Source organism: Dromiciops gliroides, chromosome 2 (assembly GCF_019393635.1).
Source record: "Dromiciops gliroides isolate mDroGli1 chromosome 2, mDroGli1.pri, whole genome shotgun sequence".
Lineage (NCBI taxonomy): Eukaryota > Metazoa > Chordata > Mammalia > Microbiotheria > Microbiotheriidae > Dromiciops > Dromiciops gliroides.
In genome coordinates this window covers 48,381,035-48,406,159 of record NC_057862.1, presented here as the reverse complement: position 1 = coordinate 48,406,159, position 25,125 = coordinate 48,381,035, and the positions used below count along the sequence as shown (strand labels likewise).

General features: G+C 45.9%; 1 protein-coding gene across 3 annotated transcripts; it reads left to right on the top strand.

Moving 5' to 3' along the window:
* Positions 1-3,830: 3,830 nt before the first annotated feature.
* UBL7 (ubiquitin like 7) lies at positions 3,831-24,509 on the top strand. 3 transcript variants are annotated; one of them, XM_043984529.1, is made up of 11 exons: positions 3,831-3,946; positions 4,860-5,072; positions 6,157-6,276; positions 9,346-9,428; positions 10,216-10,300; positions 12,285-12,342; positions 17,944-18,077; positions 18,344-18,393; positions 18,687-18,854; positions 19,603-19,725; positions 24,261-24,509. In XM_043984529.1, the coding sequence occupies exons 1-11, from the start codon at positions 3,907-3,909 to the stop codon at positions 24,396-24,398; spliced, it is 1,212 nt and encodes a 403-aa protein (XP_043840464.1). In that variant the 5' UTR covers positions 3,831-3,906; the 3' UTR covers positions 24,399-24,509. The 3 variants fall into 3 exon arrangements, with proteins under 3 accessions (XP_043840464.1, XP_043840465.1, XP_043840463.1); XM_043984530.1 differs by having other exon boundaries at positions 3,877-3,996; XM_043984528.1 differs by having other exon boundaries at positions 3,921-4,424.
* The last annotated feature ends 616 nt before the right edge of the window (positions 24,510-25,125 follow it).

Here is a 25,125-nt window from a genome sequence, read left to right as displayed (position 1 = left end):
GAGCACTATATATGCATATATGTGATCTCATTTGATCCTATAACAACCATGCTACTTAGGTATTGTTTTTTTTTTTCTTTTGCAGGGCAATGAGGGTTAAGTGACTTGCCAAGGGTCACACAGCTAGTAAGTGTCAAGTGTCTGAGGTCAGATTTGAACTCAGGTCCTCCTGAATCCAGGGCCAGTGCTTTATTTTTTTATTATTTAAAATTTTTTATTATTATATATTTTTTTTGGTGAGGCAATTGGGGTTAAGTCATTTGCCCAGGCTCACACAGCTAGTAAGTGTTAAGTGTCTGATGCCGGATTTGAACTCAGGTCCTCCTGAATCCAGGGTTGGTGCTCTACCCACTGTGCCACCTAGCTGCCCCTCAGGGCCTGTGCTTTATCCACGGTGCCACCTAACTGCTCCCAGTAGGTACTATTATTGCTCCCATTTTTCAGAAAAGGAAACTGAGGTTAAATGACTTACCAATGAAGTGTCTGAGGCAGAATTTGAACTCATTTGCCTGAGTCCAAGTTCAGTAAACTATTCATTATGCCACTTAGCTTCTTGATAGCATAAATACAGGTGGGGATGCACCTTAAATAATACCTATTTATGTTATCAGGCACTGCCACATACTCAGAATCCCTCTTACAGCATCTGCCTAAGTGAAGAAGCTGGGGCCTCTGTTTCCAGGACAGTAGAGGTAATGTGTAATGGAAAGGACTTGGAGTGCACATTTTGTAACTGTTCTGGTCTGCTGATCACATGGTGAGGAGGAGTTTATTTCATTGACTGTGTCACAGGGAGTGGCCATAGTCAGACTTGGCCCTTATCTTCAGCTGCTTTCTCTTGATTTAGCTCCAGTGATGGCTTGTATGGTGAGAAAGAGTGTTGTAAGGGGAGGGGCTTGAGGGCCTTCTCGCTTTTAAGGCCTGATGGAATCCTGTGAAATAGGTCTTGTTCCTTTTCCTATGTATTTGTTCATTTCATTTTTAAGTGAAGGTATTAGATGCTCCATCTTTGTGAGTGTGGAAAGGTCAGGAAAACTAGCTTCTGGGCTTCCTAGCATCCTTGCTTCCCAGTTCCATTTACTCTAACCTCAATTAATTTTTATAAAGGGATATTTACTTCAAAAATATAGTTATAATAAAAGTACATTTTCTTTTTTGTGTTTTTAAAATTTTATTTATTTGTGATATACAATTATATTTTATACATATATCATAGATATACACACACATGACATATATAATGTAATTTTTTTACATTATTACATTTAGACATACCTATGTATAATACATATAACTTATTTATTTAAAATCTTTAAATAACTGTTTTATAAATAACACATACATATCAATTTATATGACAAATTTGTTTAAATATAATTACTATATAAATGACCTAAATAACTCATGTGTGCAATATATATATATATTTATGTGTGTATATATAAATACATATATACCTCTTGAATTCTTTCCCCAAAAGCACATTTTCACCAACACCTCAGGGGCACATTTTCTCTTATCCCATCTTGGTCTCTAGGGAAAGTGGGCTTAGAATTGGCTCGATTACTACAGAGCACTGATACCACCAAGTTCAGATTTAAATTTGGCATTGCTACTGGTTGAGTCTTTGTCTCAGCTACTTCTGGACTGGGTCACAAAAGGCACTGCTTGCTCCTCAGGGCATCAATGGAGATGGTTGCAAAATCTGAACACTAGAATATCAGGATCTGGGGAGGCTAGCTCTCCTGACCTTCTGAAACTTACAACGTTAGAGTCTCCAGTTTCTTCTGCCAGAAGATTGATTGAAGAGCAAAATCAGAAGTTTCAGGTTTTGAATACCCTTAATGTGGTTGACCAAAACCGTGTTTTTAAAAATAATTACTATTCCTATGTCAGTTTGGGGTAAGCATATATTTATTAATATAATACCAGTAAAGGATTGACCACATGTCTCCCCAACTTCTTATCGGCTCAGGCCATACATAGTAGAGAAAGCAGGGAGAGAGCTTCAGCATGGCAGGTAGCCCAAGCAGGAGAAAGGCCCCAGAAGACCCATGCTGTCTCTCAGAGAGATAGCATGTGGTCTCAAGGAGACCCAAGAGAGCTCAGAAGGCCTACAAGGCAGAGAGCTCCTGGGCAATGCTATTTATTATCTTATCACAATTCAGCTATTCTCTCTCCAATCAATTGGGCATCACTATATCTGGGTTTCCCTGACCTGCGTTTTCATGTTTAAAGAATGTATTTCAGGGGGCGGGTGTAAGAGTGTGTGTGAGGTTATCATCCAATTAGTTTCAGGCTTTTGACAAAAGCCTTGTTTTTAATTTTTGAAGAGGACCAAAGGTATCATGGGGTGATGTCTTGATTTAGGTGTGAATTGGATTTATTCTAGGCATAACTGCACAAGATAGTAGGCTTCACTCTCTCTTCCAGAGCCATCTATATCTAGCGGCAGGGACGATGGCCCAGGATGCAGTGGGTGACCTGGGCATCTCTTTGGTCAGGCACACCTGACCAAGCTCTAAGCTCTCCCCCACACCTGCTTCAAATGCCTCCATGGCCGTTGGAACAAATCGTTCTCATTTGCCCATTCCAACGGGTAGACGACCCCCTAACTCACTGGGGGGGGGTTGTTGGTGACCTTCAGCCTGGGCTAGGCCTGTGCTCTGAGACCCTTTTATCAGGGTGTGGCTGCTGCCTGAGTTTCTTGGAGCCACAGGTGAGAGCTGGGTGAGGGCAGACACCGAAGGTACATGAGCAGCCCAGAAAAGGGTCCTCCCTCACACCAGGGCGGGGCTGGTCTTCCCTGACCACTCCAGACACCCCCAGGAAAGCGGCAGCTATCCCCCTCCCCAGACTGTAAGATTCTAACTCCCTGAGGGAGGGGATTCTTTTGCCTCTTTAGAACCTTAGGTGATGAGTGCCTGGCATATAGTAGGGCTTAATAAATGTTTGTCGAATTGAATTGAATTGAATTGAATCCTGGATCTAGAGCCGAAGGGGCCTCGGAGGCCTTTATTCCAAAGCTCTCATTCATTATGCTTTTTTAATTTCTAAATTTAATTTTTAATTTTTTGCGGGGCAATGAGGGTTGTTCAGGGTCTCACAGTAAGTGTCAAGTGTCTGAGACCGGATTTGAAGCCCTCATTCATTTTACAGACAAACATAACTGAGGCCCAGGCAAGGAAGTGACTTGCCCAAAGTCACACGGGAAGCAAGGGACAAAAAGACCATAATGGGGCTCTCTAAGCCCACCAGCTCTCGGCCCAGGCATGGGCGTGGCCTCGAGACCCCGAGGCATTTCCCCCTCCCCTCCCAGTCCTTTAGGCTGGACGCCTCGCCCCCCTCTGAGGTAGGCGCGAGGCCCACCAGGAAGTCAGCTTCAGAGCGCTGATCTCGCGAGAACTCTGGAGAGACCGACGCGAGACTGTCCTCCCCTCCCCCGCTCTTCTCCCTCATTCCCTCCTCTCCCCGGCTCTGGGGCCTTTGAGCTACTTGAGAACTTGCTGACGGTGCTCCGACCCTCGGCTCAGCTCAGGGCTGCCCAGCCGGGACCCGTCTCCTCGCTCCGTCCTTTCTTTCACTTCTTTTCCCCTCCCTCCCTTCCCTTCGGCCTTTCTCCAGGCCCTCGAACCGGCCGGCTTCAAACGGACCCGCGCTGGGACCATCTCGGCCCCGCCTTCCTGGAGCGCACGCGCTCGCGGCCGTGCACGTGCTCGAGTCTGCGCGCGGGTGACCCAGAAGAGGAGGAGGAGGAGCCTCGAGCCCGAGTGAGCATGCGCACAGCGTGTTCCTTAAGGGGCGGGCTGGGGGACTATTCGGAGGGGTGGGTGGATGGATGCATGGATAAGTGGGAAGGGTGGGGGGATGGGGAGGACGGGGACATAGAAAACTGCAATTCCCAGCATGCCACGCGGAGCTTCCGGCTTCCGGCGTGAGGGACAGAGTGAGTGTCTACCCCGGCTCCTCCGCGGCCGGGCTCCTTCCGCGGGACGGGTGAGGGGACGGGCCCCGGGTGGGCTCGGGTCCTGCGCTTTGGGATCCGTCTTCTGCAGTGACACCGACGACAGTCCCCATACTCCTCCTTTCGCACACCATTCGGCCTCCTGGGGTGCGGGCCTGGGCCCAGTGCGGGGCCTACCCCGCGGGGAAGGCTTTGACCTCGAGCCCCAGGACAGATGAAGCTGGATGGTGGCGGTCATCGGCTCTCCCCGAGGCCTCGGCATAGCCGAAGAGACCGGCCCAGAGAGGGACCCGAGAGCCGGGGGTCCAGGGCGCGCCCTCTGACCCCCACCCTGCTCATCCCAGAGGCCCAACCCTCCAGGGGAGGGTCTGCTCAGGCCGAAGCCTTGTAATCTCCTGAGTCATAATAATGATGAGAGCAAAGAGCTTCGTGAACTCTCAGGCCCCTGTGCACTTTACAGGTAGTTTATAAAGCATTCCCCATTTTCGCTAAAACTAAGTTAAATTTAATCCAGTAAACATTAATTAAGCGCCTACTGTGTGTCAGGCACATAGTACAGGTGGAAAGTACAAGGATTGCCCCAGTTTTATAGATGAGAAAACAGAGGCGCTGGAATGACTTGCCCAAAGTCACAGAGCAAATTAGCGACTTCAGGCTCAGATTTCACCATTGTTCTATCCTGACTCGTTAGCAAAAAAAGGTGACAGGTCATGGAAATGATGTCATAATAATGACCAGATTAGGTAGGAAACTAGGGTGGCCACAAGGAATAGGAATCATCTAGATTTACTGTCCTGGTATCAGGGATAACCTGTTCAGGTTAGAGGCAGAGAGAGAAATGAATATTTATTGTTTCAGCCTCTAAGTGTTTGTTTGAGAGTTTGTTTTCTTTCAGGGAGGAAGAGAGAACGAGAAAGAGAGAGGATGTCTCTCTCGGATTGGCACCTTGCAGTGAAACTGGCTGACCAGCCCTTGGCCCCGAAATCCATTCTTCGTTTGCCAGAGACAGAACTGGGGGAATATTCCTTGGGTGCCTACAGCATATCATTTTTGAAGCAGCTCATTGCTGGCAAACTGCAGGAGTCAGTCCCAGATCCGGAGCTGATTGGTGAGTCTCAATTTAAACCATTTAATCCAATTCCAGGATTCTGAACGTCTCAGATATGTCAAGGTGGACTACTCATTCTGTTTGTTGCTTCTTATATCAGAAATGATGTACTGCTACTTTGGGTAAACTGAATAGTTAGGAAATAGAACTAGGGATCATGTGAGACTCCTAAGACTCTCCAGAAGATTAAAGCCTAATAATATCTGGCAAACAGATCACAAAGTTATGTTGAACTATCCCGTTGTTGTCTCTCTCAGAAGAGAGGTTTTTTGTTTGTTTTGTTTTGTTTGTGGGGCAATGAGGGTTAAGTGACTTGCCCAGGGTCACACAGCTAGTAGAAGAGAGTTTTTGAAGCTGTCTGTCCATCTCCCATAGTTCAGCATTAGGAATATGTTGGGTCAGGGGACCTTTGATATCCCTTCCAAATTTAGCTCTGTGGTTCAGTTGTGTGCCCAGTGTTTGTGACATCATCTAATTAGATTTGTGCTTTGTTCAAGAGCCTGGGTCCCCAAGGGACTCCTCTCAGTCCAGTGGGACAAATCTCATACATGCTACCATTCATAATTGAAATATACTTATGACAATGAGACTTACATATATGTATCGCTTTATAAACCATAGATGTTGCTGTTAGGATCATAGGAGTTAGAGCTGAGATTATTCCAATGCCTTTATTTTATAGATGAGGAAAGTGAACCTCAGACGGGGCAGTGACTTGTCCAATGTCATACAGGTAGAAAGCGGCAGACCCAGAATTTGAACCAAACTCTTTGGATTAATTCCAACTTCATATCTAATGCTCTTTTCATGATAGAATGTTGTTCCTTCTGAGATCTTAGTCATAAATCAGTGAAAGGATTTATAGTCTGAAAAATAAAATAGTCGACAGGCATAATACTTGAATGACTAGGCATGTCAATTGACGTGAACATTTTATAAAAAAATCTTACTTTGAAGTAGAAGTTTTCATCCTATCTCTCTTTTCTTTGCTTTATGGATAAACAATGTACTGTGTCAGCTAATATAGCTTGTTTGGAAGTATTCTGGTCCTTCTAAGGGATAACTACTAATCCTTCTTTTTCAGATCTAATCTACTGTGGCCGAAAGTTAAAAGATGACCAGACCCTTGATTTCTATGGCATACAGCCTGGATCCACCGTCCATGTTCTGCGAAAGTCATGGCCCGAGCCAGACCAGAAAGCAGGTGAGGGAGAATTTGGTGCTCTCAGGAAGCCAGACATATTTTCAGAAATTGTATCTTGTAAGGGAAGAAACATGCTGTGAGCTAGCTGATGGGGTCGAGGCTTAGAGACATCACTTAATGACACTGTTACAAGAGTTATCTGTTATTCACTTCTGAATTTCCCATCACTGAGTAAAACCATATTGACTTTGTCTCTTTCTGTAATGTCATTCCTTTCTGCATTTCTCTAATTTCTGGCCTCTTGGGCAAGTATGTACTTGACATTTCAAATCACTTTGCAAGTTTTTAAGTGCCTGCTATGTGATAAGTGCTAGGGATACAAAGAAATAAGTAAAACCAAAACATATTCAAAGTAATAGTAGGGGTAGGGACTAGGGGAGAATTTCCAATACCTGGGGGTGGGGGAGAATCAGGACAGGTCCCCTGGAGGAGGTAGTGCTTGAGCTGTGCTTGAATGAACCTGGGGACTTGAAGAGGTGGCAGTGAGGAGGAAGGGTGTTCAGGCATGTGGAACATCCTGTGCAGAAGCACAGAGGTAGGAAATGGGATGTCATGGGTGGGGAACAGCAAGTAGATTAGTTGACTGGAACTTAGTTTTGATTTCATGTCTTTGTGTTTTATGCTCACTAGAAAAAAAATATGGAATTCATTTTTGAACTCTTTAACAGCTATGCTTTTTTTAAAGCATTGATAAACATAATATATCTATAGATTACATCCATCAGGTGATGATTTGACTTGTAGCTACCATAGAACTAGGATCTATTGAGAATTTATTTACCAAAAGGTTAGAAAATACTGGGCCTCAAGATTGTTTTGTCTAAAACTGAACACATTTTGCAGGTACTTTTACACTGTTTTGCAGTGGTAACAGTGCATGGTTATTAGCTTGAAATTTATGGCTCTTCATTCCTCTCTGCAGGCAATTAATCAATCAACACCCATTCAGTGTTTTTGTAAACTTGCTTATTTTTAAAAACATTCTCTCTTAGTCCGAATACCCTCCCTCTCAATTGAGCAGTAAAACAAAAAACAAAACCCTCACAACAAACATACTGGTCTAGCAAAACAAATTCCCACATTGGCTATGTTCAAAAATGCATGTCTCATTTTGGATTTTAAGTCCATCACATCTCTGGGAGGAAGTGGGTGGTATGATTCATCTTCAGTCCCCTGGCCTGGTTAAGGATTGCATTAATCAGAGTTCCAAAGTCTTTAAAAGTTGTTTTTCTCTATAATGTTGCCATGGTATAAATTGTCTCCTAGCTTGTCTCATTTAACTCTGCATCAAAACATAAAGGTTTTTCTAGTTTCCTCTGAAAACCATGCATTTTGTTATTTGGTAGGGTACAGTAATATTCCATTACATCCATATACCACAATTAAGCCATTTCCCAATATGTGGGCATCTCCTTAGTTTCTAGGTTTTTTTTTTTTTTTGCGGGGCAATGGGGGTTAAGTGACTTGCCCAGGGTCACACAGCTAGTAAGTGTCAAGTGTCTGAGGCTAGATTTGAACTCAGGTACTCCTGAATCCAGGGCCGGTGCTTTATCCGCTGTGCCACCTAGTTGCCCCCAATTTCTAGTTTTTGATTATGAGGCCAAGATTGGTTATATTTTTTGTACATGTGGACCTTTCCCCCTTTTTTTGATCTCTTTGGACTATAAGCTGAGTAATTATATAGTTGTGTCACAGGATACAACATAGTTTAGTAACTTTAGGGGCATGGATCCAAATCATTTTCCAGGATGGTAGGGCCATTTCACAGGTCTGTCATCCATGCATTCCTTAATGGGCCCGTTTTCCTTGAATTTCCTCCAACATTCAACAAGCATTGAAGATGCACGAACCACATGCTGGGCAATTTCCTGGTCAATGCAGATACAAAAACAAAAAAATGAAACAATCCCTACTACTCCAATGGGTCTGACATGAGTATCTCCCTTTTCAGAAATACATGTGTGAAACCAAATTGAGTAAACTGTGACAACATTGTGAATTTATAATCCTTGTCATATGTCCTTTCAAGAAACCATAGAGGGGAGCTAGGTGGCACAGTGGATAGAGCACCGGCCCTGGAGTCAGGAGGACCTGAGTTCAAATCCAGCCTCAGACACTTAACACTTACTAGCTGTGTTACCCTGGGCAAGTCACTTAACCCCAACTGCCTCACCAAAAAAAAAGAAAAAAGAAACCATAGAAAAGTATGACCCTCCATCCTTTCCTGATTCTAGACCTCCATATGTTGGAAAAAAAAATCTTTTTAAATTTAAATGGAGTTCCTCATTTAGGGGGAAAACTAGTCCCTTTGTGCACTTAGATGCAAAAATGTTTTCTTTTTTTGTCAAGTCCTAAAGAGCCAAAGGTCTTAAAATGAATTTACTCATGTTAAGTGTAAAGGGTAGAAAATTTCCCACCCATTAAATTAGAAACATGGAAAGAATAGTTGTTTTTAAACCTTTTGTTATATCACTTAGAGCTTAGCAATGTCCCTATTTGAGGATTGTTCCTGTGCCTGCAGCAGAGGAGACAGTATCGTCTGATACCACTGTCTGCTTCCTTGTCACAACACTCCCATCTACCAAATCTTCAAGGTTTTTGCCACTAATGGCTCTCATAAGCTGCTAGTAGATGACTGTTTTCCTAACTTACTCTTTAAAAGAAGCATCTGCTTTATTGGTGGGTGATGGGGAAATGACCCTGAGTTCCATACCTCCCTCTCCTTTCTGGAATCAGACTGTCTCTCAGAGGTCAAGAAGGGCCAAGAATCATGAGCATGGCCAGGACCGTGTGGGGTTGTGTATGTAAGTGGGCAAGAATGTAACCAAGGATGAAACTGAGATCCTGAGTGATAATAATTGAAGCCCCAGCCCACTCTGGGAGAGAGTAGCCCCAGGGAGGGAGGGCGGTGAGCACACTGCCCTGTCACCTCAACCAGATCCTGCCTTTCTCTGGTCCTCATCTCAAATGAAGGGCTGGACTGAATGTTCTTTGAGGCCCTGCTCTAAACTTGTATGATTGTGCTTCTGCCTGGAGCTGATCTGTCTGTTGGGGACTTCTCATCCCTAGAGCCTGTGGACAAAGTGGCTGCCCAGAGGGAGTTCCGGGTTTTGCATACTGCCTTGCATAGCAGTCCTGCCTACCGAGATGCAGTGAGTATGAGGCATAGGCTCAAATCTGGGATTTCTTATCACCTGTTGGATTACCAGGCTTGTGGAATCTGGGAACTGTTGTCATGGCAACCAAACTGTGCTTGGGGTGTTCTTGGCATGTCTTTGGGCATCAAGGGATCCTTTGTGTTCCTGAGAGAGGTTTGGGTACAGTTACACAGAGTCAGCATTAATGACATAGTGCCAGCCTTGGTCCACTGGAATTGCTACATGTCTCCAGGGCAGAAACCCAGGTGTTCATTTTTCACTTTGCTTCAGCTCTCTGGGACCCATTTTTTAATCTGTATAATGGCCCTCATCCTGCCTGCCGGGTAGATTAGCAGAATTAAATCTAAATCCAAAGGTCTCCCCATAGAGAAAGGGTTCTATAAATGGACAGTTAGAGCTGGCTGGGGACTGAGAAGGAATTCTGGTGTGCATGAGGCTTTTGTCCTTGGGCATGGAACCAGGGCATTTGTTCTCAGACATCATTATCGCCAGAGAGGTATCGATTTAGGGGCAGGACCAGAGGGATCCACTGTGGTCATTCTCTCCTTATTGTTTAGTCTTCCTCCCTCAACCTTTTATTTCTCTTAGAAAAAAAGAGAAAGCTGCAGCCACTACCTGAGCTATTACTTGGGCTCTTATTCAGATCAGATAATGTATGGAGTTTATTGCAAGAACCACTTTTAAAAAGCAAGATTGTTAAAAGACTGTTCTCATGCAGGGTGGTGGTGTTTGCTGATTGTTTTTGGATGTCCGGAACACATAGCTATCTTCTTTTTGACAGGTTTTTAAGATGCTGGGGAATAAAGAATCACTGGATCAGATCATTGTAGCCACCCCAGGCCTCAGCAATGATCCCATTGCACTGGGTAAGTGCTGTAAACAGCGCCAGATGATTGTGAAAATTGTTAGAGTTTCTTTTGAAATTTCTTTTGACTCTTTGTCATGGGACGAGAGTGGGCAGAGTGGAACTTGAAGTTGGGAAGACCTGGGTTCATGTGCTACGTGTGATCCCCAAGCACAAGCCACTCTGGGGCTTTCTGAGCCCTAGTGTCCTCATTTATAAAGTAAGGCTAATACTCCCATCTTTCTCCCTTGGTGCTATTATCAGCAGTGTCCTCATGGCCCCAGTAGCTCTTGGAAACCTTCTCCCTTCTTAAGCCTCACTCCAGCAGATGACCTCATGTCTTACTTTATTGAGTAGGTAGTTCTCATTCCAACCTGATAACAGCCATATGAAAGAATGCTCCATATCACTAAGTAATAAGTGAAATGCAAATGAAAACAACTATGAGGTTGTACCTAGCAAACTGATAAAGACGACACAAGATGGGGAAGGTCAATACTGGTGGGGCCATGGGAAGGACACGTTCTAGTAGAGAGGATTCTTTGGGGGACCCTGGGTTAGACTGTCTTCCCTGTTGAAGTTCTGTGATTCTTTGGCGCTTATTGTGGGCTCAGCTTCCCTGAGGTGAGAGCCCAGAATCAGACCTGACATTGTGGGGACATGACTCGGCTTGATAATTTGTGTGTGTGTGTGTGTGTGTGTGTGTAGGCAATGAGGGTTAAGTGACTTGCCCAGGGTCACATAGCTCATAAGTGTCAAGTGTCTGAGGCCAGGTTTGAACTGAGGTCCTCCTGAATCCAGGGCTGGTGCTCTATCCACTGTGCCACCTAGCTGCCCTATGACTCGGCTTGATAACATGGTCTTTGCAGCACCTGGCACAAGGCCTTGCCCAGTCAGTGCCCAATATTTAGTTTTTGGCTTTTGAATATTTTATTTTTTTCCCCAGTAACAAGTAAAAACAATTTTAAACATTTTTAAAATTTTGAGTTCCAAAATCTTTCCCTACAGTTGTCCCCGCAAAGGACAATAAGGAATTTGATATACATTATATATGGTGCCCAGTGTTTGTTGACTTGAATTCAGCCAGCTTGAAAGCAGCTTCCTGACCTGGGTCAGGGGAGAATGGAGTCATGGATCCCCTCTGGAACCATTTCTTGAAGTACAGGTCTGATTTGTTCTTAGCTATTTTAGGACATGGTCGTACTTTTCCAACTCATATGCCTTTGCATAAGATGTCTCCTATGAGGGGGCAGCTAGGTGGCACAGTGGATAAAGCACCGGCCCTGGATTCAGGAGGACCTGAGTTCAAACCTAGCTTCAGACACTTCACACTTGCTAGCTGTGTGACCCTGGGCAAGTCTCTTAACCCTCATTGTCTCCCGTGTGATGGCGAGCTCTCTTTCCCTCTCTTCTTGGAACCTCCACCCACTTCCTAGAGGATTTATAGTCCGTCTCCTGTAAGAAGAATTTTTTGGCTGTGTCTTCCAGTGGCAGGAAGTCTTGAAGGCAGGACCACTGTCGTATTTATGGCCCAGTGCCGAGCATAGTGCCTGGCCTGTAGTAGCTGGGGAATAAGTGTTGGTTGGTTGATTGGGTTTGACAGAGAGGAGAGGAAGGATGTTCCGTGTGGGGGAGTCCTGCTATGAAAAGGCCTCACATACAGAGGCTGGCCTTCTTTGGCACTTGCATCCTGGGCCATCTCCAGCCATCCAGACTTTTGTCCTGCCCGGGACCCTGGAAGAGAGAGGGAGGCTGATGACTGTGCAGCTGGATGCAATTCACAAGCAAGTCAACATCACCTTTGATGTCGTCGGTTCTCTTTGAAAATGAGGGACGAACAGCAGCAATGGTGGCCACTCTCTCTAATAGGTGCTTAAGCGCTGCCTCCAGGTTCTCTCTTCAGGATGTTTGTTTGGGAGCCCTTTACTTGTAGGCCCACTGGAGCCCTAAAGCCCTTCCTTCTCATGGTCTGGATTACTCTCTGATCTCTTCTGGGTCTCTTACAGGAGTGCTTCAGGATAAGGACCTCTTCTCCGTCTTCGCTGATCCCAGCATGCTGGATACGTAAGTGTGGTGTGGCTCATCTCACTAGGCACTGGCCACCAGTCCATTCTCTCCCATAGGACCAAGTAAAGAAAAGGCTAACTGCTCAGAAACCCCATTGAACTTCTAGGTACAACTGGATGAAAAGAGCACAAGATTTAGGGTTGGAAGGGGCTACCCGAGTGTCAGAGTCCTTTTGTTGTTGCGACTAAACAGGATCTTTAGAAGAATTTAGACAAGCTAGTTCATGCTGAAAGCTTATTTCTGGAAAGACCATGGAGGTGAATTGGAAAAATTCCAGGAGTCAGGACAACAAGGAAAGGGGTGCTAAGGTAGTCTGGTGACATGGGAGTGAGGTGGCAGAGTGGATAGAACCCTGGGCTTGGAATCAAGAAAAACTGAATTAAAATCCCTTCACAGACATTTACTGGCTGTGTGACTCTGGGCAAGTCACTTAACTTTGGTCTGTCTCAGTTTCCTTGACTGTAAAGTAGATAATAGCACCTACCTCCCAGAGTAGTTGTGAGGTCAAATGAGATAAGATTTGTAAAGTGCTTACCACATTGTTGGCACTATATCAGTGCTAGCTGTTGTCCTTGTTGTTTTTTATCATTATTACCACCTCTAGGACTGACTCCTGAGTCCCCTCCAAATGAGGCTGGGACTGACCTGTCCACAGCAGGAGGATGGAGAGGAAGGGGAAGGGAAAGGGGACATGCAACTACGAATGTCTTTGGGCATCCTTGGGCCCAATGATGTTTGGGCTGTAGTGGGAGAGGGAGGCAGACCTGAATGATATCGGGCTTCCTTGGTCCATGTTTCAGGTCAGAGGTTTGGGGGTTGTGGCCATCACGGGGTCATTGCCACGAAGATGCTTTATAGGGTGGGCAGGAATTCTGCTTGGGGGGCTTATTACTTTGCTGTTATTGAGATCAGAGGCAGAGAGACACTAGTCGGCCAATAAACTGGAAGTTTCTAGTTCAGCATGTGCTGAAGAGAAAAGTTTCCCAAAATTGACAAGGTGAAAATCCATGGAATGGAGACAAGGTCCAGATGACGTGGCTAAAGAGTAGGCAGCCTATTTACAGTGCTCGGCATACAGCAGGTACTTAATAAATGCTGCCTGTTGACTAGTTGATAAAAAAGGGTTTTGTGTGGCCCCCGCCCCCCCCCCCCCCCCACCAAGCTACATGAAGTGCCTGTTGTAGCTGGTGGTACAGTGGATAGAGTGCTGGGCCTAGAGTCAGGAAGACCCAAGTTCAAATTTAGCAGACACTTCAGCTGCGTGACCCTGAGCAGGTCGTTGAAATCTCTGCTTGCCTCAGTTTACTTAGCTGTAAAATGGTGATGATCATAGCACCTTTCTTTCAGTGTGATGAGGTTCAAATGTGAAAGTATTTGTGTGTAGCTTCGCACTAAGCCCTATAGAAATGTTCTTGCCTTTCCCATCCGGGCCACACAGACTTGTCTTTTCCAAGTGCCAGTGGACTCTTGCTACCCCACTTAGCATTGGATACGATGAGCAGTTAAAAGCAACTAAATCCAGGGGTTGGGGATAGAACCAAGACCACTCGGAGCCACCAAAGGTTGAGTGGGCGACTCTGGCTTGGACTTAACTTGTTCCAGCCCAGTTATGATGAGGGGACTGAGGGGTGGTCTGTCACTGCCAAAGGTTCCTCCTGCCAGGGGCTTTGGGGATGGGCCAAGGCTAGTTTCAGCCCAGTAGGTAGCTAATGCTTGAAGCAAGGTAGACCATGCATGTCCTTGTCCTCTTGCTAAGCAGATCTGTTAGCAGAGGCTTAATTAATCAATGCACGTATTGTATGCCTGTTAATCCAGTCCTGTGCCAGACACTGTGAGGGAGATACAGAGAAGTACAAGACAGCCCCTGCCCTCAGTATTTGAAAGCAGATGCTTCACTTGGCGAGGGCAGCGCCTGTTTGGACCAAGAGGCAGCAGGTGTGTGTCACGTGACACAGGAAATGCTAGAAGAGAGCAGAGGAGGGAGGAGAAAGGGCGTCTTGAAGTGGAGCTTGAAGGATGAATAGAGTTCAGAGGAGCAGAGAGGGAAGAATATTCCAGGTACGGGGAATGGAATGAACAAAAGCTGGAATGTCTCTAGTGTGTTCATGAAGCAGTGCCAGAAGGTACCCAGCCAAAGGTCCTAGTCTCCTGCCTTTGGAGCTGTTGCATCTTGTCAGACCTTCTGCCTCCCCCTGGAAAAGGAGAACCACCAACCCATGGAGCTCCAGGCTCCTCCTCTCTGGGGAAAAGGGGAAGGCCATTCCACCAACTCTCCAGCCCGGTGGCCTTCCTTGGGGGCCTGCAGCTCTCGCCACTTGTCCTCTGGCCTGAGGATTCCATTTACAGGACGATGAGAACCCACCTAAACTTAATGATGAACAAACTCTCCATCCCAGTGAATTTGCATCTCTGTCTGCCTCTGCCCATCTGTTATTCCCATCCCCCTCCTCCACCCTACAGTGGTGCACTCTTCTGCTGTGCTTCCTAGGCAGCAAGCTTGCTTTCATCCCAGATCCTCTCCTCTTTCACTCCATCCATCTTCTGGTTCTTGCTGACACTCTTTTCAGCACTGGCTGCATTTTCACTCATTTCCCCTTGACCCATTTGCTGAGATGGGGGGAGTCTGACACTTCTCCTGAGTGACACTTCTGGGTTTTGTCTCTACAGCCATCACTCAGGACCCTCTCCTCCTCTGTGGTTTGCCCCATTTCATGTCCACTTCCCAGTCATATTTATAGTAGCTGTTGTCTACCAGATCTGCAGGATATCTGTTATCTTTTCTCAGTGAGTGTGGTGCCAGGCCCATGATATTTCTCTCCTCCTTAGCTCTTGCCCTTGTCCTCAGGCACGTGGACATGCATGTTGATACTCCCCCAGACACCCTGGCCTCACAGTCGCTCCCCTTACTGATTTCCCATGACCTACTCTTCTCTACCACAGTGACACTGGAGATGGTCATGACCTATATCTGGCCATCACCCACAAATGCACCACTTCCTCATTTGATCACAATCTATTGTCATTCCACCTTTCCCTCCCCACTCCAAACCCTGTTCTTCCTTCTCACTGTGCCCTCCCATCTCTTAGAACCTCATATCTTTCCCAGGCCATCACCCTTGCACTAACTACACTCTCCTTGCTTCTCCATAGAGACCAACAGTCTTGTTCCCATCTTACCTTTCCAGGCCTCAGCCTTGGATCATTCCCACCATCTGATGCCTTTGCTCCTACATGCGCTGCTGAATGAATGGGGAGAAAATAGGAACGTGTAATGACCTGTGTCTACTATAGCTTTGTTTCATAATAGCGGCTCTTCCAAACCTTTTCATGCCCTCCTCAAACCTCCTATGGTTTTCCCTCCTCTCAATGTCTGACAACTTTGCCTCATTTTACTGAAAAAATTAAGGCCATTTATGTAGAGTCCCCTCTTCTCCTTCCTCATCTCACACCACTCATGTCTTCTGCCATTATCTCCCCTTCTCTCTTGTCTCATGTGAAGAGCTGGTCTTTATCTTTACCAAGGAAAACTCTTCTACATGTAGAAGTGATCCCACTCCTTCCCAATTTCTCCTCCATCATTCCCACCCTTTCACTTATCTTCAGTCTCTCCTTTTCTACTGATTGCTTCTCTGCTGCCAACAGACATAATGTTTTACCCATCCTCAAAAAAAACTGTCACTTGATCCCTCTGTCCCTACTAGCTTCCATCCCCTATCTCTTCTCTCTTGGGACTAAATTATTTGAGAAGATTGACTGCACTGGGTACCTCCACTTCTTTTCTTCTCTCTTTTAAAAATTTTTGTTTTTTGGTGGGGTTAAGTGACTTGCCCAGGGTCACACAGCTAGTAAGTGTCAAGTGTCTGAGGCTGGATTTGAACTCAGATCCTCCTGAATCCAGGGCCGGTGCTCTATCCACTGCGACACCTAACTGCCCCCTTTCTTTCTTTTTAACTCTATACAGTGTCTTCTGAAATCATTCAACCAAAAATGCCCTCTCCAAAGTTACTCATGATCTCTTTAGAAATGGCCAGATCTTGTGGTCTTTTCTCAATCCTCATCCTTCTTGACCCCTCTGCAGTCTTTGACACTGTCAGTCATCCTCTTCCCTTTAATACCAACTTCTCTCTGGGTTTCTGTGGTGCTGCTTTATCTGGGTTTTCCTCCTACTGGTCTGACAGCCACTCACTAATGGTGGGTGTCCCTCAAGGATCTGTTCTTTTCTGTATACTCTTTCATTGGTGATTGGTGATCTTACCAGCTTCCATCACTTATCTCTATTGTAATGATGATTCTGAAATCTACTTATCCAGCCCTAATCTTAATGTTCAGTCTCACATCTCCAACGCCCTATTAAATATCTCAAACTGAATGTCCAGTAGATAATTTAAAACTCAACGTGTCCAAAACTAAATGCATTATCTTTTGCCCCCAAAACCTTCCCCCTTTCCTAACTTCCCCATTACTGTCAAGAGCCCCACCATCCTCCCCGTCATCCAGGCTCACAACTTAGGTGTCTTCCTCAACTCCTCATTTTCTCTTACCTCCCAATCCACTCTGTTGTCAAGTCCTATTGATTGTTTTCTTCATAACATCTTTTGCATATGCCCCCTTCTCCTTTGACACTGCCACCCCTGTGGTGCAGATCCTTATCTCACACCTTGATTGTTCTATCAGCCTGCTGGTCTGTTTCCCTACTTCCTGTGTTTCCCTACTCCAGTCCAACCTCCACTTAGCTGTCAAATGATCTTCCTAAAGAGCAGGTCTGACCATGCTGTTTCCCCTAGTTCAGTAAACACCATTGGCGCCTTCTCCTAGGACCAAATATAGAATATCTGTTTGGCATTCAAAGCCCTTCATACTCTGCCTCCCCGTCCCCCAGTGTTCTTATAGCTCCTTTTAGTGTCCCAGAGACTGTATCCAGTGTCCTCATTTCCGTTTCCATCAGTCATCTCCCATGCCTGGAACGCTCTCCCTCCACGTAGCTGCCTCCTGACTTCTTCAGGTTTCAGCAAAAATTTCAGCATATGCAAGAAGGTGAGTGCTTCCAGATTGTCCTTAAGGCCAGTGCCTTCCCTCTACCATTCCCATCATTGCTTGTTTGTGCATAGCTTTTGGCATGTTGTCTCTCCCATAAGGTGGCGCTCTTTGAGAGCAGGGACTGTCTTTTGCTTTTCTTTGTATCCCTAGGACTTAGTCCAGTGCCTGGCACATAGTAGGTGCTTAATAAATGTGTGACTTGACTGATGAAGGTCTCCTTCAGCATCAGCCTCTTCTCTGGTGAGGTGGGGCTCAGAGAAGTTTCATGCTGCGTTTTGTACTAATAGGAAACTCTCCCGTTGTAGTAGAGGAAGAAGGAGGATGATGAGCAGCAGAATAAGAGAAGGGTAAAGCTCCAGGATGACAAGTGGTTTAAGGGGTTCCTGCCTGGATTGGGCACAGGCATCACCTGCCTTGGACTTCACTTTGGTCAAGGACTCAAGTCACTTATCTGCTGGAGCTTTGCGCTTGTCCACCTCCCCTCCATCCGCACTTTCCCTGCCTTCCCCTCCCCCTCCTGCCTTTAGGTCACCTGAGTTTTTCTTGATGTTCTTACCCCAGGCTGGTGCCAGCTCACCCTGCTCTAGTCAATGCCATCATCCTGGTTCTGCACTCAGTGGCGGGCAGCACTCCGCTGCCAGTGGCAGAGGGCTCTTCTCGAAGTCTGCCTTCTAGCTCCTACAGGGACATGCCAGGTGAGCAAGCTGCCTTGTGGGAAATCAGAAGCCTTACACAGTCAATGGTGCAGGGGCTGACATCCCTCAGGGGCTCTGTGTATTGCTGGAGATGGGGGAGTGGTTATTGGGAACACTCAGCTTGAGTCAGTGAAATGCATCTGGCCCGTAATTTTCCAGAGATGGAGAATGAAATAGAAATTTGTTAGAGTAACTTAAAATGAGCTTTGGAACTGAGACTGTGGCTCTCTGCTGTTCTTACTGAAATCTGTTCTCCCCTGGACCAGGTGGCTTCTTGTTTGAAGGACTTTCTGATGATGAAGATGACTTTCATCCAGTAAGTTATCTTGGCTGCCTGCTGTTAGGGTACAGGAGCAGGTTCTGGGAGAAAAGCCCTTCCCAGAAGGCTGGGGTTCCCTTTGAGCCCCCCACGAGTGGGCTCTATGGTGCATCCGCTCCTTTTCCTTTTACTGACTCCAGTAGATGGGGTTCTGTTGTCTTTGTGCCCAGGGAGACCTTTGGAGCGGCTGATGGGGACCCCCCCCCGCCCCCCAAAGGCTTATGTGGCATAAATTACCCTTGCCCAGCTCACCCATGGGCTCTTACTCCATTGCTTGTTCTTTCTGCCAGAGCACAAGGTCCACGCCCTCCAGCAGCACGTCTAGCTCCCGCCCAGCGTCTCTGGGGTATAGCGGAGCAGCTGGCCCTCGGCCCATCACCCAGAGTGAGCTGGCCACAGCCCTGGCCCTGGCCAGCACCCCGGAGAGCAGCTCTCACACCCCTACCCCTGGCACCCAGGTAAGGACAAGAGGGCAGGCCCCACAGAGAGCAGAGCCCTGCCATGTGGGACATTCTCCTTTGCTGTGCCAGCAGCCATGGCTTGATGGAGGTGCTGGGTTCTCCACCAAGGTTTCATGACGGTAGCACATTGTCCCTGTGGCTCACACGTGAGCCCTGCTTTAGGGACTGAGAATCTAAGGAAATCGCCCTCCCTGCCGGCTCCTGTGCTTTCTCCAGCTTTTCAAAAGAGAGCTAAGGAATCCTGGAGTTGGAAGGGACCTTTGTAGCCAAGGCCAGTCTCCTCTGCTCTTGGGATCCCTTCTGTACCATCTGTGACAAGTGACTGTGTAGCTTTTGCTGGGATGCTGCTGGTGATAGCTCATTACTGTTCATGCAGCCTGTCCCATTGTTGGTCAGCTCCTAAAGCTTGTGCCTAGGACTGCTTAGCAGGGAGCCTGTTTTTAGCTGCTTTCTCCTCCCTGAGAAGGGAAGCGATTAACTCTAGGTGGGAGACTGAGTCTCAGAATTCTGGCCCCCAGGACACTCAGGTGTGGGGAAGGGCTCCTTGGGCAGAGGGACTCGGAGAAGCTTTCTTATCCAGGTGGAGAGCAAAGACACATGTACCCTGTTGGGGAGCAGAAGGAAAATGGAGCAGATAATAATCATCGTGGGCAATTTGGGGGGTGGGGAGGAAGGAAATTTACTGTGGAAGCAGATAAACTTTGAGATCACTGCAAGGGGTCATTGACAACTGGTTTGCTCCTAGGGCCACTCCTCAGGCACCTCTCCAATGTCCACCGGTGTCCAGTCAGGAACCCCCATTACTAATGATCTCTTCAGCCAGGCCCTCCAGCATGCCCTGCAGGCCTCGGGTCAGCCAAACCTCCAGGTGAGTCCTACCTAAAGAGGCGGCTTTCAGTGGGTGTGCCTCTCATGGAATCTCAGAGTAGGAGAGGGCCTTTACGATGATCGAGTCAAATCCTTAACTGATGCCCAGATCCCCTCTGCAGCATCTCCAGTTTCTGGAGGCAGATGACTCGTTCACTTCAGAGCATCCCAGAACATGAACTTCTTTCTTCCTTTGAGCTAGAATTTCCTCATTCTAACTTCCATGTCCTGGTCTTGGTTTTGCCCTCTGGGATCACCCATAATAACCCTAATCTCTTTTTCTTATAAGAGCCTTCATATATTTAAGTTTTCATTAATTCTTTTCTTCTTTGGGATAAATATCCCCACTTCTTTTAGCTGTTCCTGTTCTGTCATGTTTTTGAGTCCCTCTGTTATCTGGGTCATCCTCCCCCAGATGAGCTCATCCATATGTGAGACATAATCTGTAGCCTGACTATAGTATTGCCTTTCTTGTTCAGGATACCACAGAATCTTTGAAAACGTGCAGTCCAAGATCCTTTTGGCTTTTTTGCCAGTTGAAATGCACTCTTGCATGGTGCTACATTTTATTTTATTTTGATGCTCGACACTTTTTTTTAATTAAAAGAAATTATTTTTCTTTTCTTCAATTACATGTAAAAACAACTTTTAATCTTCGTTTTTAAAACTTCGAGTTCCACATTCTTTCCCTTCCTTCCTCCCCACCCCCTCATTGAGAAGGCAAGCAGTTCGATATAGGTTATACATGTGTAGTCATATAAAACGTTTCCATATTAGTCATGTTATGAAAGAAAACACCCCCCAAAAAAACCCTCAAGAAAAAGAAAGTTAAAAAAAGTGTGCTCCAGTCTGTATTCAGACACCATCAGTTCTTTCTTGGGGAATGGAGAACATTCTTCATCATAAATCTTTCAGAGTTGGATCACTGTATTGCTGAGAATAGCCAAGTCTTTCACAGCTGATCATCTTACAGTATTGCTGTTACTTTGTACACAGTGCATTTCACTTCATGACACTACGTTTTATTTTATTTTATTTTATTTTATTTTGTGGGGCAATGGGGGTTAAGTGACTTGCCCAGGGTCACACAGCTAGTAAGTGTCAAGTGTCTGAGGCCATATTTGAACTCAGGTACTCCTGAATCCAGGGCTGGTGCTACTGTATCACCTAGCTGCCCCGACACTACATTTTAAAGAAAGACTTGAGCACATCTAAGTTCGACCCATTATAAATCCACGTAACTTTATTGTCATCAGCTTTCCCTTTTGTCCATAATAAGATCGTGTGAGACTGTCAAATGCTGTGCTGAAGTTTCAGTAAATGTCACCCACAGTGGTATTCCTTTATTTCCTAAGTCTAGTCACTATCAAAAAAAGGAGATCAAGTTAGTGTGTCATGATTGTTCTTGGTGACCCTCTGATTGGTTCCTTGTGATTGTGAAGAATCCACCCCCTCTCCCATTTGAAATATAGCCAGGTCATTTATTTGTTTTTTTCTAGTACCTGTTCTGATATCCATGTTCCTTAAGGATTACCAGCAGTTGGAGTTCATGTGATCTCAACTGGAAGTTCTTAAGACCAGGAGACATGAGTTTGGTTAGAGCAGCTCCATGTTCTCTTGCTGTCTTTGATTTCAGTTCCATCTTAATTTTTAAAAAATTGCTATCTTTTGTTTTTCTGGTATCTGCCTTTTTCAATATATCCCTCCCCTCTCCTTCTCCCAGAGAGCCATTCTTTACAATAAAAAAGATGAAAAAAAATAGTTCAACACAACTAACTTATCAGAACAGTTTATCAAAACATGATGTGCAGCATTGCACACCCCATCTCCACATCTTTGCAGAAAGGTGGTGCATGTGCGTGTCCTTATTCCTGTCTCTGCACTGAAGCCAGGCCTGATCAGTGTGGTTTTGCAACATTCAGTTTTTATTATTCAACTGTTAGGTTGTTACTGAGTTGTTGCTATTCTTTCCATTTCTATTGCTGTAGTCACTGTATACATTGTTTTTCTAGTTCTGCTTACTTTGTATTCCATTTCCTTAGCCATATTTGCTTGACATTTCTCAACTAAAGAGTATTTCTGTTGACAAAAGGTGGAATCAAAATAGGCAATGAATAATTTTGCTTTCTTTCTGTTGTTGATTAATATAAATCGTCTTCTTTAAGTAATAGGTTTGGCATGTTCTTATTACCATTAGTATAGATTTAAAATAAAATGAAGCCAACTGCCAGGCATATACCCCAATAAAGGTTTGTATGTGTACTGCCATCCCCACCCCTTACCAAAAGTCAGAGTAGTTCTTTTTGTGGTAGCAAAAAATTAGAAACAAAGTAGATACCCATTGATTTGGGGAATAGATGAACCAATTGTGGATAATGCATTAAAAGGAATATTATTGGGGGGCAGCTAGATGGCACAGTGGATAGAGCACTGGCCCTGGAGTCAGGAGGACCTGAGTTCAAATCCGGCCTCAGACACTTAACACTTACTAGCTGTGTGACCCTGGGCAAGTCACTTAACCCCAATTGCCTCACTAAAAAAAAAAAAAAAAAAAAAGAATATTATTGGACCATAAGAAATGAAGAGTATAATGAATTTAGGGAAGCATGGGAAGACTTAGGTGGACTGATGCAGAGTGAGGTCAGATGAGCCAAGAGGAGTGGACACAGCAACCATAGCAGTGCCCATGGCAAGAACAGATACCCAGAACTGAATGTGGTGTTGTAACGATTGGAATGACGCCACCTGCTGGAGACTTGCTGTAGAGGAGTTCTGCCCATGAAGGGAAGGTCTTTGAGGGCAAGACCAGGAGTCAGGAAGTGACGCAGACTAGTGGGAGGAGGAAGGAAGAGACTGGCGCTCAGTCTCGGTCTTTTTCCTGAGGACGCTGGCGGAGAAGGGAGCTAGAAATGTGCTCTCCCTTTAATAGATAGGAATCTAGGCCTTTCTCTCTCTCTTTACCAAATTCTTATTCTCCTTAATAAATGCTTAAAAACCTAACTCTTGCTAAAGCTTATAATTTATTGGCGACCACTCATTAGATATTTTAGACAGTTTAGCTAGAATTTTACCCCTTAACAGTGTTACACTGCCTGAGCTTGTGATTATAAGTAGAGGAAAAATGAGAAAAAGGGCCTCCCTGCCTTTTTGTGAAGAAGGTGGGCTAAGGGTCATTGCACGTGCTGTCTGCACACACTATGAGACTTCAGCTATGTGTTGGTCAGCTCTGCAGAGCTGGTGGAGGGAGGGGATGGACAGGTCGAGGGGATCCTTCCTTTCTGATTGACATGAGAGACCGCTCTCAGGGGAGGGGAGGAAAATTGTTGGGAATAGAGATGGTGTAAAAACACAAGATATCCATTGAAAAAGTTCCTAAAACTAAACAGAGTCCCAGAATTGTCATCGTTGGTTTTCCTAAAGGCATTTTGGTCCATCTTCCTCTTTTCTGTTCTTCCTTGTGATTTAAAGCACTTCCCAGCTTGGCCCCTTCCTCCCTTTCTAGTCTTCTTTAACATTCTTCTCTCCATATTCTCCAGTCCTACTGTTGTAGCAGACTTGCTGTTCTTCTCACGTTGTGCCCAACTTCCCATCTTTGCTCTGTGCTCCTGCCTCTTGGAATCGCTGGTGTCCTTTAAGAATCCACTGAGGCTGGAGCTCTTCCCCTGGGTGGGAGGCCTGCCCTCTACCTTTTTTCTACTTTATGTGTATTTTGTATTTGGCTCCTTTTAGAATATAAGTCGTCTGAGGGCATGGAATGTTTTGCTTTTGTCTTTTCATCCACAGTCATGTGCACACTGCCTGACGATTCATCTGTTCCTTAGTCCTGTGCTCTTCTATTTTCAGATGTATATCCTTTTAAAATCTGACTTGTTGGACTTGGGTTACATCAGTCATTCTCTTAACATGTCTTCTCTGTCTTCACTCTTGAGAAGCCTCCACATTCTCTTTTATATTCTTTTGAACGCCATGGAACCACAATTGCTTTTTCTTTGAACTTCTCAAAAATCCTTTTCAATTCCAGAGAAAGTCTCGCTTGCTGACATTTCTGACCTTGGTGGGTGTGAATTCCAACATGTCCTTGATTCTCCTGTGATTCCCCTGGGTTTCATTTCACTGGCTCTTTTGGTAACAGTTGAGTCTAGAGCAGCTGCCATGTCCCTTCTGCTGCCTTTCAATCGATCAGTATGTCAGCAAGGCACATAAAGAATTCGCCACAAGTTTAGTTTTTAGTGAAATTGGGTTTCCAGCGTATACCCGGATGAACCTGTTGAAAAGCCCTCTGGACATCTGGAATGTCTTCCTCCCCTATTTTCTTGCCAGCTTCTCCCCTCAAGTCAGATGGAATGCCTCCATAGCACTTTGTACCTTTCCTATGATGTGCCACTCTTGTTTCCATGAAAGCTCTGCCCGTCCTCGCTCATCAGCTCTCTGCAGGCAGGAATGGCCCCTGACCTTTTTTACCCTCCGTGTTGAGTGCAGTCTTGCCTACTAAATGCTGACTTGTTTGTAATGGCTAATTATCTTGTCTTCCCACAGAGCCAGTGGCAGCCCCAGCTACAGCAGCTCCGGGACATGGGCATCCATGATGATGAGCTGAGCCTCCGAGCCCTCCAGGCCACCGGAGGGGACATCCAGGCAGCCCTGGAGCTCATCTTTGCTGGAGGGGCTCCTTGACCCCTGTCAGAGGCGGTAGTGCCTGGGCCAGTTGGGACGCTGTAGAGATAAGATGATTGTAAAGGTCCTGGGACCAACATATTTCCCCAATACACTTTATGTGGAAACTGCCTGCATGTTGTGAAGCCTCCCTGGTCAGAGTGGGGGAACGAGACATGAAGCAGGAGGGATCTGCCTGGTCCTGCCGCCCTGGATAGATAATGGGCCTTTGGTATTGGTTCTGGAGGGGTTTTGGCCTCAAGCCCCCACAGAGTCATGGGGCAGTTCTGTAGGCCTGGGAAGTTCTGGCCCCATTCTCTGTTTATGTGGAGGAGATTGCCCCTGAGGTTCAAGGCTAAAGTACTTGATGCATCTGCCCTCCCGAGAGGAGACCTGGCCCTGGGCCTGACAGTGGGGGAGAAGGGTTCCCCTTATTTAACAGGGAATGTTTATTTTTTTTTTAAGTTCTGTAACTGCTTGGAAATCCCATTTACCCTGTGAAGTTAGCTCATGATCACAACTTTGAGGTGTTCTTGTTCAGTTCATGAGTTGCTCTTGGGATTTCAGGGAGAGAAGATTGGAATAGGAGCTGTTCACCCCCTACCCCAACCCTAGTACTTCTCTCCTTTTTAAGCTCCAGGCTGCTTTGGGGACCTTCTGTGTCCCATCCTGACACATGGGCATGAGAGCAGGTGGCTTGGAGTCAGGAGACAGAATCACAGAACCTGGATTTGAACCTGGCTCACAA